General features: G+C 34.4%; 1 protein-coding gene across 2 annotated transcripts; it reads left to right on the top strand.

Moving 5' to 3' along the window:
- Positions 1-5712: 5712 nt before the first annotated feature.
- On the top strand, positions 5713-11270 carry LOC104608193 (uncharacterized). 2 transcript variants are annotated; one of them, XM_088894270.1, is made up of 6 exons: positions 5713-7163; positions 7306-7380; positions 7896-8000; positions 8114-8165; positions 8270-8343; positions 10559-11270. In XM_088894270.1, the coding sequence occupies exons 1-6, from the start codon at positions 5973-5975 to the stop codon at positions 10997-10999; spliced, it is 1938 nt and encodes a 645-aa protein (XP_088750396.1). In that variant the 5' UTR covers positions 5713-5972; the 3' UTR covers positions 11000-11270. The 2 variants fall into 2 exon arrangements, with proteins under 2 accessions (XP_088750396.1, XP_010272400.2); XM_010274098.2 differs by having other exon boundaries at positions 5725-7163; positions 7896-7996; positions 8119-8165.
- The last annotated feature ends 2271 nt before the right edge of the window (positions 11271-13541 follow it).

Here is a 13541-nt window from a genome sequence, read left to right on the forward strand (position 1 = left end):
AAGAAAATGTGAGATTTTTTTTTTTTTTTATTCCGTGTTATGCATCATTAATAACTTTCCCTTGCCCCAAAGTGCTGATTGCAGAATTCGTTTCTGCATCAATATTATTAGAACAAACCAGCTAACACACTAACAAGCCAGTCCTTGGTTCAAATGAGATTTATTATTTATTAATATTTTGATTTTGCAAAATGGTAGTCTTTTCCATACAAGATATTATAATCAAACAGTCCAATTCCACACGGCAGAGAAACAGCTTATGAAATTTGCTGAATTGGAGGTCAAATGGAAGGCATTAAGTGGTGGTGGCTGGGTCCAAACCCATTCAGTTGGTAGGTTTAATATATGGCTAAATCTTCAAAAGCTCATTCATTGAAATCATTTGATTTAAATGGTGACATAACAATAGGCAATAAAGATGTTCTTGTTGAAGTGATATACCACATATACATAATGTTTTTTTTAGAGAGAGAGAGAGAGCTCATTGCTGTATGTCCGAATGTAATGTTGGTGACAAAGAAAAATGCTCCTATTGATTTAAGAATATAAATTATTTGCTTTTTTCCATTTCGTAAGGACTAAGGAGAGAGGTCTATACTCTATAGGACCTTTCATGCCACATCATCCTCCAAAGTAGCAAGTTGTTAGCCACCAATTTATTCTTAAATTGTTGATAAGTTAGAGCAAATTATAGGAACAATTTAAGAATAAATTGGTGGCTAACAACTTGCTACTTTGGAGGATGATGCGGCATGAAAGGTAAAGGAATGTAAATATAAATTATTTTATATTTAAATTTCCCAAGTGTCAAGTCCCTTATCAATTTGTAGCGATTCACATGTCTATGCCCTTATATACACTAGGAGAGGGCGGAAAGAGATAAGGGAAAGGAATGTTAAAAACTAAAAATGAAGATATGAGTCTGAAAGAAGAGAGCAGACAAAATATTTCAAAAATATAAAAAGTGAATATTTTTAATTAGGTAAATTACAGGCTATCTCTTTCTACTTTGGGGTCATGACACTTCACCCTGCCTCAATAATGGGTTTTATGGTAGAAATAAAATTATGAAAATACCCATTTAAAGTTTTATATTTTTGTTTTTTGAACTTTCCCTGTTCCTTTTCTCTACAATTTTTCTGCATTCTTATTGTATTTTCTTCCTTTTCTTTATTAAATGTTCTGCAAATTTTATTTTATTTTTTGTATTTTTTATTTTCTCTTTTCTTTCTTGGATGTGTTTCTTATATATATATTTTTTTTACAATTTCCCATTTTTTTATTTTCTTTTTTTTTGCTGTATTTAATCAATTTTCTACAAAATAATCTCATAAGATGATATTAGGGTCATTGGCTAGTTAAGATTTCAAAAATGTTTAAACATGCACACATGACACAACAATTAAGAATTGTTTCTAAAATTAGCTAACAAACTACTAACGGTGGGTTCAAAGTGTTGGAGTTTAAAAGTTTAAATTGGGGCATTTGTCACGAATGAAAATTTAGGGTGATAAGCGTCACTACTCTCAGAGCACAGGCAGCGGTTTATAATTTACCCTTTTATTTATTTATTTATTTATAACCAGCTATTTTTAGGTCCTATAAGTGGGACATTAAATGTAAGTGGTCTTGAACATGTGTTACATCTTACATAGAGGTTAATAATTAAGTAACATGAATTCAATATATAATTTCATGCCAACAATATCATTACCACAAAACTACTTCAGTACAATTTCAATCTATGCTTGCATGTTTTTCTTTTCTTTATTTATTTTTTTTGATATAAAGTGAGGCATAAGAGGTCTGTTAATGAGGTCAGCTGTAACTGTTAAAAATGTATTGAAATGTCTTGCCCTGTCCACTTTTGAATAGTTCACAGTTTATGCACTCAAAATTCCCTTTCCATGCGTCTCTATTTCTCTTTGGCATGTGTCACACAATTAGTGGCAGTAATAGTTGTAGTGTAAAGATAAAAAAATATGCCAAATCAAGGTTGGGCATTAGTCCATCTTTCACCACTAAGATGAAGTTTGATATCATTGCAGTTTTCCTACACAATGGCCACGTCTTAGAAGGTAAAGTAAATGAAGTCCAGATCTATTCTTCATAAAGCACTCCTCACACCGGCCTCATATTATATATCACTCGCACCGGGAATATTTCTCATACTAGTAAAAGTGCATATGCGTTGCACGTAGCAATATCAAACGATAATGATGATAATAGTCAGCATCCAAATGACTTTACTGGTTGAATCATTAACCTATTTAACTATGAAAATGGATTATGATTAAGACATTAGTTCATTTTTTTCTTTGTATTTTAGCCATTTCTATCTTTACTAACAATAATTCTTATTTTTTTATAAAATTTATAAAAATTCTATATTTTTATTTTTTATTATTTAATTTATGAGATAATAAAAATTATTTATTTACCAAGAGGAAATGCAATTCCAATATATTGTTTGAACATTGGTTTTTAATATTGTGGTCAAATCAATTATTTATATATATATATATATAGTATTTAAATATAATATATATGTTATTTATTATTTTTTTATAAATATGTTATTTATATTGCATTTTTGTAAACTTTTTATATGATGGAAATTGTTAAAGAATACTTATATTTTTGTTTCTTTTTATTTCAATTGTTATATTTTTTTTCTTCTAATAATTTTTTTTTAAAACAAAATTCAATCAAATCGTAGTAGATTCGTATATCCGAATCTTGATCGGATTCAGATTCAAATCAATATTTTTGAGATCTGGTCAAATCTTTGGATTAGATCATATTTGAATATACCCTGATTCAAATATGATCTGATCTGTTTGCATCCCTACCAAACCAATTGCCTACGATGACCTATCTAATTAAATTATTAAACCATTTGACATGGTTAGTTGGGTCATGTGTTAGACATTAATGCTCTTTGTTTTTATCATAATTTTTATCCCATTTCTATCATTAATGAAAATCAGTCTCATTAATCACACTTTTTTATATGATGAATATATAATATTATAAAATGTACCCAAAATTATTGATATTTCTACATTTTCTAGAATTTTATGTATTTTATTATTTAACAATAACATCATGTGTTGATCCATTTGACATGGATAGTTTAACCACTAACCCACCACTTGGATGGAAAAAACCATTTTGCTTTTTCGGTTAATTTTAAATCATGTATTCCATTTTCATCATCAATACAAGTAATTCTTATTTTCACATTTATTTTGTTTAATATGGTGAATATATAATAATAGAACTGTATCAAAGTACTTTATACAAAGCTTATATTTTCTTTGAGTCTACATATATATATATATGTATATATATATATATAATAATAATAATAATAGAACTGTATCAAAATACTTTATACAAAGCTTATATTTTCCTTGAGTCTACATATATGTATATATGTATATATGTATCTATGTATGTATGTATGTATGTATGTATGTATGTATGTATGTATGTATGCATGCATGTATGTATGTATGTATGTATGTATGTATGTATGTATGTATGTATGTATGTATGTATGTATGTATGTATGTATGTATGTATGTATGTATGTATGTATGTATGTATGTATGTATGTATGTATGTATGTATGTATGTATGTATGTATGTATGTATGTATGTATGCATTTGACCCAGAATGTTAGATCATTGACCTACTTACCATCTAGATATGGAAATGGTTTCATTTTCAAATTGGTTTTAAATTTTGCATTTCATTTATATCATTGATAAAATAGTTATTATTTATCATATTTATTTTTGCTTATATTATTAATATATAATATTATAGATGTGCCCAAAATTGTTTCATATTTTTTATACTATTTTATTTTAAAGAAATTATTTTTAATTATACATTATGGGTTAACCTATTTGACTTGAAATGTTAAACCACTAACCCACCCCCTAGATAAGAAGATTGTTTAATTTCCCATCGGTTTTAAGTTGTATATTTGATGTCCATCATTAATAAAATTATGTTTATTTTATCATACTTATTTTTTAATATGAAAAATATATAATGATAGAAATGTGTCCATTTTTTTTCAAAAGTTCATTTTTTTCTATATTTTTGTATTTTTTATAATTCTAAATTTGTATTATTTATTTATGACATCATGAAATTATCCATTTGACCCAAATGGTTGAAGTACTTACCCTCCATCTAAATGAAAATTATGATTTCATTTCTATGTTTATTTTAAAAATATAAAATTTTATTATATTAATAATTATTGTATATAGATTTATTAGTGGAATTTAACGATGATAAACAAAAGTATAAATACTGGATTAAATGAGAGAGAATGTAATTTATTTAATGACTTAAATGTGAGACTTAATGAGAGGTAATTGAATGTACTTAATGGTGTTCTTTTAATTACATTTTATGCCATTTCAACGGAGATGAACTAAATTCAAGGGGTGAATTAAATTCCAGAAGCCAATAGAGACAAAAAGGTGAGAATGTGTTTTTTTCGTCGTCAAAATGGTTGTTTAGTGTTGCTTGAAAATGTTCAACTAAACCAAAAAATAAATAAATAAATAAAGTGAGGAGAGAACAAAATGCCTACATAGAGAAAACAACTCCAGTAGCAAACACCATCTGAAGCTGTTAAGAGTGTAATGCAGGTTTGTATTGATACAAACTTAAACATCTTTTATCTTTTCTCATGTTTGAAACTACTAGTTCTTGTTTCCTCTACTTTCTCTCTTTGAAATGGTAGAGCGTTCACTTTCATGCAAGGTAAAATTTAGACTTTGAATCTTTTGATTAATTTCTACTACTATTGATCTACAGATACGATTTCCATGACAAAACTTCTCTGATGGGCCTCATATAATTAATGCAATTTTAATTCTTCTTTGTCGTCTATTTTCATTTCCAAGAGTGGGTCCTACATAAATGTCAATGATAAACAAAAGGCAAGATAAATAAATAAAAAAGTTGACCCCATTCAGATAGCAGCTTGTTTTAAGAATTTGGATCCTTCTCTTTCTAGTTTTCAATTTCAAAATCAACGAACAGTTGCCAAAGTTTGAAAGTAAGGCTGCGTTTGGTTGCAGTGTAAATTTGAACCAGATGTTAATTTTGTAATTATAACTATAATTTGTACTTCTATTTGATATAAAATTTGTATTTTTTTTTGTTTTATTTACATTCACTAATAATGTAAAATTTGCACCTCAAAAATTAATACAAAATTTACACCACCTTTCCTACCTGAATTCTCTCATATAAAATGGGAACCACATCTTCTTTCCTACTTCACTCAAAAACAATTAATTCTCCTCTATCTCCATTATCTTATATTTAAGATGGGACCACACTTTTATTTCTATTTTATTTTTTACAATAAACAAGACAAATTTGAAACAAAACTAAAGCAGAATTTACACTCAATTAACCCATTTGTATCCCATGCATTTACACCAGTGCAAAGCACTGAAACCAAAGGCAGCCCAACGACCAAATGACCATAAGATAAAATAACACCAACTTTTCATAATGTGGCTGCATTAATATTGCTGCAAATCAAACAGGAGATGAGGATGAAAAATCTTTGTGACCATAAGACAAGAAAAAGAACTAAACATGAAAATAAATCCAACAACGTAACGATACTTAAAATGGCAAGTGGCAAGAATTTATGTTTTTCCTTTTCCGTTTCAAAAGGGTTAGAAGAATTTCAAACACGTTGGCATGTGCCACGTGGCAATAAAAATACTAGAAGGAATTTCCAATTTCAATGAAGAATGAACCCATTTCACCAGTGGTGGAGCCCATTTGATGTTATATACATGGGTCTCCGGAATTTCTAGTTTTTTACCATGCAAAGTTGCAATCAGAAATAAAAATAAAAATAAAATAAAAATGCAGGCCTTGGTAAAGAAAAAGAAGCAATGAGACGAGAAGGCATGAGGCCATGAGTGTGTGGAGTCTATGGACATGGTGTTCAGTGCAGGCAGACGTCGTTCGTTCGTCTCTGCCACATTTAAACCAAAGCACAGAAGCGCCAAGTTTCGACCCTCCTCCGTCCCACTGGTCAGATGAGTATCCCGATACCACCACTCACCGAACATCTGTCAACCAACCCACCCCCGTCTCTACGCCCTCTCTCTCTTCTCAGCCTCTCTACTGTCATGGCCTATCTCACCGACCCTTTGCATTTCTTGACGCGTTTCTCTCATCTTTTACCCATCTGTGCTTCATACATTGGCCGTCATTTTTCTTTCATCATCACGACCACCATCATAGCCTATGGCTTTTCTTCACCTGCAACACAAGCTCCCCTCCCATTGATCAGAATCCAGAACCAGTACTCCTGCCGTCCTGCGTTTCTCCTCTCGTCATGGAGAACACAATCCCTCGGCCAGTTACAACCACCCCAACCACCTTTCCTGTTACATCTCCTCCCACCACCACTGTTGCTACCACTCTCAGTCAAGAACAGAAGCTACGAAACATTGAATATGGGAAGGAACTACAACTGGGTTTCTCCCCTCTTCCTCTTCCTCCTGCTTCTGTTTCTCCTCTCCCTCCTACAACAGTTCCTACACCAAATCATCCTTTCTCCACTCCTGAATCGCGCAGCACGGTTCCATACTCTCAGGATCATCATCATCAACACCATAATCTAAGCGAATCCCAGTATTACTCTTATGTGTTCTCTCCGGATTATGCTTCCTCTTCATCCATCTTTCCCGTGTTTCCTTTGATGGTTGATCCGAGCGTAATCGATAATGGACTACCCAGTTCGATGGTTGGAGGTCTCCTTGATGGGTACTATCCAACCGAAAAGTTCATCGACAAAGTTGGGTTGGAGAATTCTTGTTTCCTGGAATCGATGGCTCAATCCCAGGTGCAACAGAAGAGGTTATGGGGGTCGATAACAAAGGCTGCCAGAAGCAAGAGAAGGATAGCAAGGCGAATGAACTCCATCTCCTCCCCCCGAGTTGGTCCTCCGAACCAGAACTCTTCTTCCTCCTCTTCTCCCGGCTCTCCATCTTCCAACAAGAATCTTTCTTTCTCTGCCGACGCTGCTCAGAGCAACAGCAACTGCGACACCGACAGGAAGAAGAGAGAGCTTTTCACATTCACCAAACCACATAACAGAGTGGGTTGTTTCAAATTGAGTTTCCCTAGATTTTTTTTCCCTTTTTATCTTCTGTTGGTTTTTCTGATTTGCTTTCAGATTTTCCTTTTTGGTAATTGTGTTGCGTCTCCTCCATTACTGATTCTCCTTGGGTTTTGAACAGAAACTCCGACTCTTATTGCAGAAGGAACTGAAAAACAGTGATGTGAACTCCCTTGGAAGGATTATACTCCCAAAGGTGAGGTGTTCATAATCCCGTAGCTAGCTCCAAGTATATTTTATATTTTATGATTTTGGTTCATTCCATTTTCCTTTTCAAGAAAGGAAGCTGTGAAAAAGTGAATGAGCCTCCATTCTCTTTTACCTGATTTGCTCTTGGGACCACTGTGACCCTATTTTTTTTTCAGACTGGCCAATAACGAACCTCCTTCCCTGACTTTTTCGATCCCCGTGACAGAAAATAAACCAAAAAAATTAATTAATTCTAATAATATAAGTTGCAATTATTACTAATTAATGACAAGAATACCCCTATTAAAAGTTATTACTTGCGCTACTTAATCAGGGGTGCTACTGTATTTTCATGGGGTAGCCTCTTTATCAAGTTTTAGCGTCTTATTCTCATCTGTTCTTAGTTCTTACCAATTTATGTGTTGAGTTTGGATGAGTTTTTTTAGATACCTCTTCTGATTCATAAACCTGACGAGTGTTTTTTGTTTGTTGAGTTATTTTTACTATTTTCATAATAAACAGAAAGACTCAGAGGCAAACCTGCCAACCCTCACAGTGAAAGAAGGATTCCAAATCACAGTAAGAGATTTGGCTTCTAGCAAGGTCTGGCACATGAGATACAGGTGGGTAAGTTGGTGTTATTTGGATTTTTCTGTTCCTTAGTTCAATAATTCAAACTGTTAGTCTGTTAGTCATATGTAGGAAAATGGAGTTCTGATTATATTCTGTTTCTGTAAAAGTTTAGGTTTTGGCCAAACAATAAGAGCAGGATGTATGTTTTGGAGAATACAGGTAAAACCCATTTGTTGAATTTCAGGTTCAAAGCTTTTAATTAAAATCTCTAATTTTGGGTCTTTTCAGCTTCTGAAATATAACACTGAAATCTCTGTGTACAGGAGATTTTGTGAAGCAAAAGAGTCTCAAGACCGGAGACTCCATCATGCTATATCAAGACGAAAGCAACCAATTTGTGAGTAATCTAATCTTGCTTACTACAGTCTTCTTTCGATTAGCAGAGCTTCTTTGATTTCAGTAATGTAATGGCTGAGAAAATGGGAGTAGTTTTATTTTGGCTGAACGAGTCCAATTGTATCCCTAAAATCTTTTCTTTTCTGGTGGGGGTGAGATTTGAGAAGCAACAGCCAACAAGATAAAAAGAAGCAATGGGAAACAGACAAAATAACAGAACTTTACATACACGTGTGGGATGATATCGTGGTACATAGTACGTGAGGCCACGTGTAGGGAAGTTCGTGAGAGCGTGACGTTCACCATGCATCACATTCATATTGTATCAGATTTTTTTAAGGTGGATGCTAGTGTCACGGCCTTCTTTAAATCACAAAAAGACCCAATAACCTCAGTCGTGTATTTTAGATCTTCGTGTCCGTGACGAGCAAGGCAGTTCGTTTTGGGCTATTTTTATATTTTAAACACAACTCCTTAACAGAGGGGCCGTTTGGTAACGGCTGAACTTGCTGAACCGAAAGAGTTATTGCTTTGTATTTTAGTTGTTAAAACAATTAAATGATAACAAATTTCAATATAGTGATCTATCTATCCAACTTCAGACTTTCAGCCATTAAGGAGCCCAAAACCTCCTTAAAATTAAAACCTATTCACTAAAAGGCAAAGCAATAAGCTTTTTTTAGTTCAGCATCTTTAATTGTTATCAAGCGGCCCCAAAATATAAGTCTTTATGTCCAGCCGCTTCAGCTATTATTATTATTAAGGAAAATTTTCAATTAGTATCCTGTACTTTGGGCCTAGTGCCACTTTGGTCTCCAAACTTTACAATGCAATAATTTAATACCCAAACTTTCAAAATGTGTCAATCCAGTACATGTCATTAACCAATCCGTTAATCAGCCATTAAGTGACATTTCAAAAGACACAAATGCCCTTTGAGTGTCATCTAATTTTCTTTATCAACCATCCACATGTTGATAAAAAATGAATAGTTTCAAATCCTTGCATCTTCTATTCAAAAAAGTTGGGGTTACGTTTCATTGGGCATTCTGGTGACCTCAACTTTCTTGAATAGAAGAGGCGAGGGTTTGCGATTGTTCAATTTTTGTCAACATTTGAATGGTTGATAAAGAGAATAGATGACACTTGAAGGGTATTTGTGTCTTTTCAAATGGCACTTAATGGTTGGTTAACAGGCAAGTTAATGGTAGGTACTAGATTGGCACATTTTGAAAGTTCAAATACTAAATTATCGCATTTTAAAGTTCAGGGACCAAAGTGGCACTAGACCCAAAGTACAGGTACTAATCTGATTGGATTTCATAACCCATATTACTCATCTTGTTTGTAGCATTTCTAGAACATTTAGAGGGCATTTGGCATTTGCATTTTTGCACAAACAAGTAAAAGTGATGTTTGAAATGTTTCAATCACTCGTAATTTAGCACTGCTTATGACTTTTAACAGAGAAAAATGGTAAAACAAGATTCATGTAGTTGGCTTTAGGCTTAGATTATGAAGATGAAGCAAAAGTGATTATGCCGATATAAATGAACATCTGAGTAGGGGAGCAAGTCAGGTTGCCCAAGTTGAAGAACTTCAACTCATGGTTTTTAAAAACGAACTGGTGACTAAACCGGTCAGGGGTCCGGTTACTGGTTTGAATGGTCTGATCGTTTGAGCCAAACAATCGGCCCGTTCTGATAAAAAAAATAAAAAAATAAAAAAATTGAAAAACGGTCAAAACTGTTTGAACGATTAACCAGCTGGTTCAGCGGTTTGCTGACCAAAATTAATGGTTTTGGGGAAAAAGCGGTTTTGGAGGAAAATGGAACTGGTCAGGTGACCAGTTCTCGGTTTTTCCGGTCCGACCGTTTGGTCTGGTCCGGTTTTGAAAACAGCACTTCAACTACATCCGGCTCAAGTTAGGGTTTGGGCCCATTAAAAATTTAACAAATGCTTAATGCCTTAACCCAATCCAATCAAGTTGCACCCTTGCATCCAAGGGAGTGCATGCAGAAAATTTACAGACTATGGACAGAATTTAATAACCTAAGAACTAGTTTCTTGTAGTTCATATTCTACAGGCTGGATCATTATTTGTCTGACTGATCTCTGTGTATGCTATGCTATCAACTATAATGCATCTACCATCTGGTATGCAAATGCTTGAACTCCTTACTTTGGATTCTCTGGTTTTGTTTTGACAAGAGCAGTTCATATGTGCTAAGAGGGCAGAAGACCCACCTTTTAAATTTGTAAAAGACCAAATGGAAGACAGCAAGGAAAAATTTTGTAACTCCTTCAAGGGAAAGATTGAAGAGGATGGACATGAACCATCTACAACTGTTGAGGAAAGAATTGATGAAGATGAAGAAGAGACTACTCTGGGCAAAGACAAAGTGTTCATTTTGGAGGATGGTGTCTCTTCAAGCAAGATTAGTTGCTTCAGCAATGATACTCTTTGTGGTACTTCTACCCAACTGGCTAAGGAAGCAGTGAAGCCCCAATCACTGAAGGAAGCAAGTGACCTTGACTGTTTCTTTAGTGAGCTAGAGATGCTTCCCAATTTTGGAGCTTGTGACCTTTCTCTATACAATGACTTCATAAATGATTTTGCTTATCCGGGTGGGGAGAATGGAGTGGTTGCAAAGTGATTTATATCACGAATTACCTTTTTTTGTTTTGTTTTGTTTTGATTTATTGTGTATAACTATTTTAAAAATTAATTTTGTTTTGGGCTTGGACTGGGATTTTGATTTTGTGGGCAAAAGATCGAGCAAAAGTTATTGGGCTTGGGTGACATGGATGTGTCTCGATTAAAACTCGTAAGTTTGTCTTATGGGTACAATGAAAATTGTGATAAAGATAACATGTATTGTTTCTCATCGTTATGAAATAAATTGACTGATCCATTTTCTCCTCTTATTCTTATTCTTCAATCTTTTTCCTCTCAATCTAGTAGAGGACTAGAGGGAATTGTAGTGGATTTGATCACTCTATCACGACCAATGTATCGGTGTTGTAAGACTTGATTGGACTGGAAGGTTGGACCGTGAAAACTAGGAACTGATGACCTTTCAAGGTCCAGATTAAATGATGGTTTTTATGAGTTGAATTAGCTTTGGATTCAACAAACTCCAATGTTAATAAGAAGTCACGAGGCCTTGTGAACCAGGCCCTCAGAGCCTGCTTAAGCCCATATAAACTCCTATTGAGGCGACAAACAAAACTGGGACGATTGGGATCTACAAAGCCCATAGGTAGAAAGGTGTTACGAACATCAAGAAGAGAAAGTATTATGCGAATTGTAGTGGGCTTAATGACCGGATTGAAGGTCTCGTTAAAGTCCAAACCAACTGCTTGAGTGTAGACTTTGGCCACTAAACGGGCCTTGAAACGCTGTAGACCCACCGGGTCCCCACAACATTCTTACCCAAAGGAGGAGGGACCAAACTACCAAAGTCCAAGTGTGGTTAGCCATCAAGGCCTTATATACATCGGGCATAGCTGAAACCCAACGAGGGTCCTTTTGGACTTGGGCGTAACAACTAGGCTCAGTTTCTGTCATGTCGGTACTTCCTCTTTCCCCACCAACACTCATGGCATATGTTTACACGTTCTCAACGTGGAAGTTTTAAGCCTAATCCTTGGGTGTTGGTGGACGGTGGGGAAATAGCAGGCCCAACAGTAGATGACATCATAGGAGATGCATTGTTGGGCTGAGGAACAAGAGGTGGGCCAGGAGAGTTAATAGTGTAGAGTTGTAGAACTTGGTGTGGGCCCATTATGCCAAATAGATGGAAGGGTGGGCTGAATTACTGGTTAATGAAAGAGCTCGAATAGGAGGAGCTCCAACATTGATATTAGGCTTAAAGGGCCCAAAGGGTGATAGTTGCTATAGTTAGTTGTGCGAATGGAAAACGAGATTCATCAAATAAGACATTACGTGAAAAATAGATGGAGGCACTTATTTAACCCTTATGCCGCAAAGCTATAGCCCAAACACATACATTCATCTGAACAAAAGTCAAGTTTGGAAGTATTTTACGGTCTTAGATACGAGTAGCAGGCACAACCTAGAACTTGCAATATAGAATAAAAAAATATATATATAACTGCTTCGAAAGCCATCATTGTTAATCCAGTTTCAATAATATTCTTGGGAACTCCAAGAATATTCTTCCAAGTAAAAGAACTAGTGGAAGTATGGAATGAAGAAGACGCAATATGTGAAATCCCTAAACCTGCTCTTTTACCGATGGTAATTTCATCATGGATCATGAACAGAGAGATTCTTGAGGTAAGTAGTCAGGTGATTGGTGCCTCCTTAGTTTGGGTCCAACCACTGTAATAGATGAAGAACCCATTGTGGGAATAGTTGGATTGGATTGTGTTGCAAGGGTTGAACTATTGGAGACCTGAGAAGCCATGGAGAAGGGAATGAACAACAGTCGAATCCCACTATGATACCAAATTAGGAATAATGAATTGAGTGAAAACTTTACCGATGATGTCGTTCTTTCTATTAGCTTAAATAGTGAAGGAATTAATTACAATGCTAAAAGAATTCTAGATATACACAAAATCTTGGAATACAACAGTTGTGATAATTAGGATAACCCTTGGTAGAGTTATATCTTTGCACGTTGGGTTGCTTCTTATCCTTGACAAGTTGAATGAACCAATCTCCCAATTAACTCGTAAAACCATGCATGACCTGTAAACCATGGCCTTCAAATAATTTTCTCCTTGACACACCAAAATTTTCTCTTACGCTCTGTTTGTTTGCACTCTAAATTTGAATCAATACAAATTTTGCATTTATTAGCATTGCAAATTTTGCATCTCAAAAGTTGATACAAAATTTTACTACCTCCCTCCTAGATCAATTTTCTTTCATATAAGGTGGGGACTGCATCATCTAATTATCCCACATGCACCCAAACAAATATAACTCCTACCTCCATTCTCTTTCATATGATTAAAATGGAGAAATTCATCATTTTACGTTTTATTTTATTTATCATAAATAAATGATACGAAGTCAAATCTAAATAAAAAATAAACCAAAAATTCCACAACCAATTTGCACTCTCTCGCATTTACACTGGTGCAAATATAAATTTGCACTGCAAACTCATTGAAATTGAATTGGTTCCGATATATTTCCGTTCACAGTCCCATCAAATCTGTATT

This window comes from Nelumbo nucifera, chromosome 1, assembly GCF_055504915.1.
Source record: "Nelumbo nucifera cultivar China Antique chromosome 1, China Antique-T2T, whole genome shotgun sequence".
Lineage (NCBI taxonomy): Eukaryota > Viridiplantae > Streptophyta > Magnoliopsida > Proteales > Nelumbonaceae > Nelumbo > Nelumbo nucifera.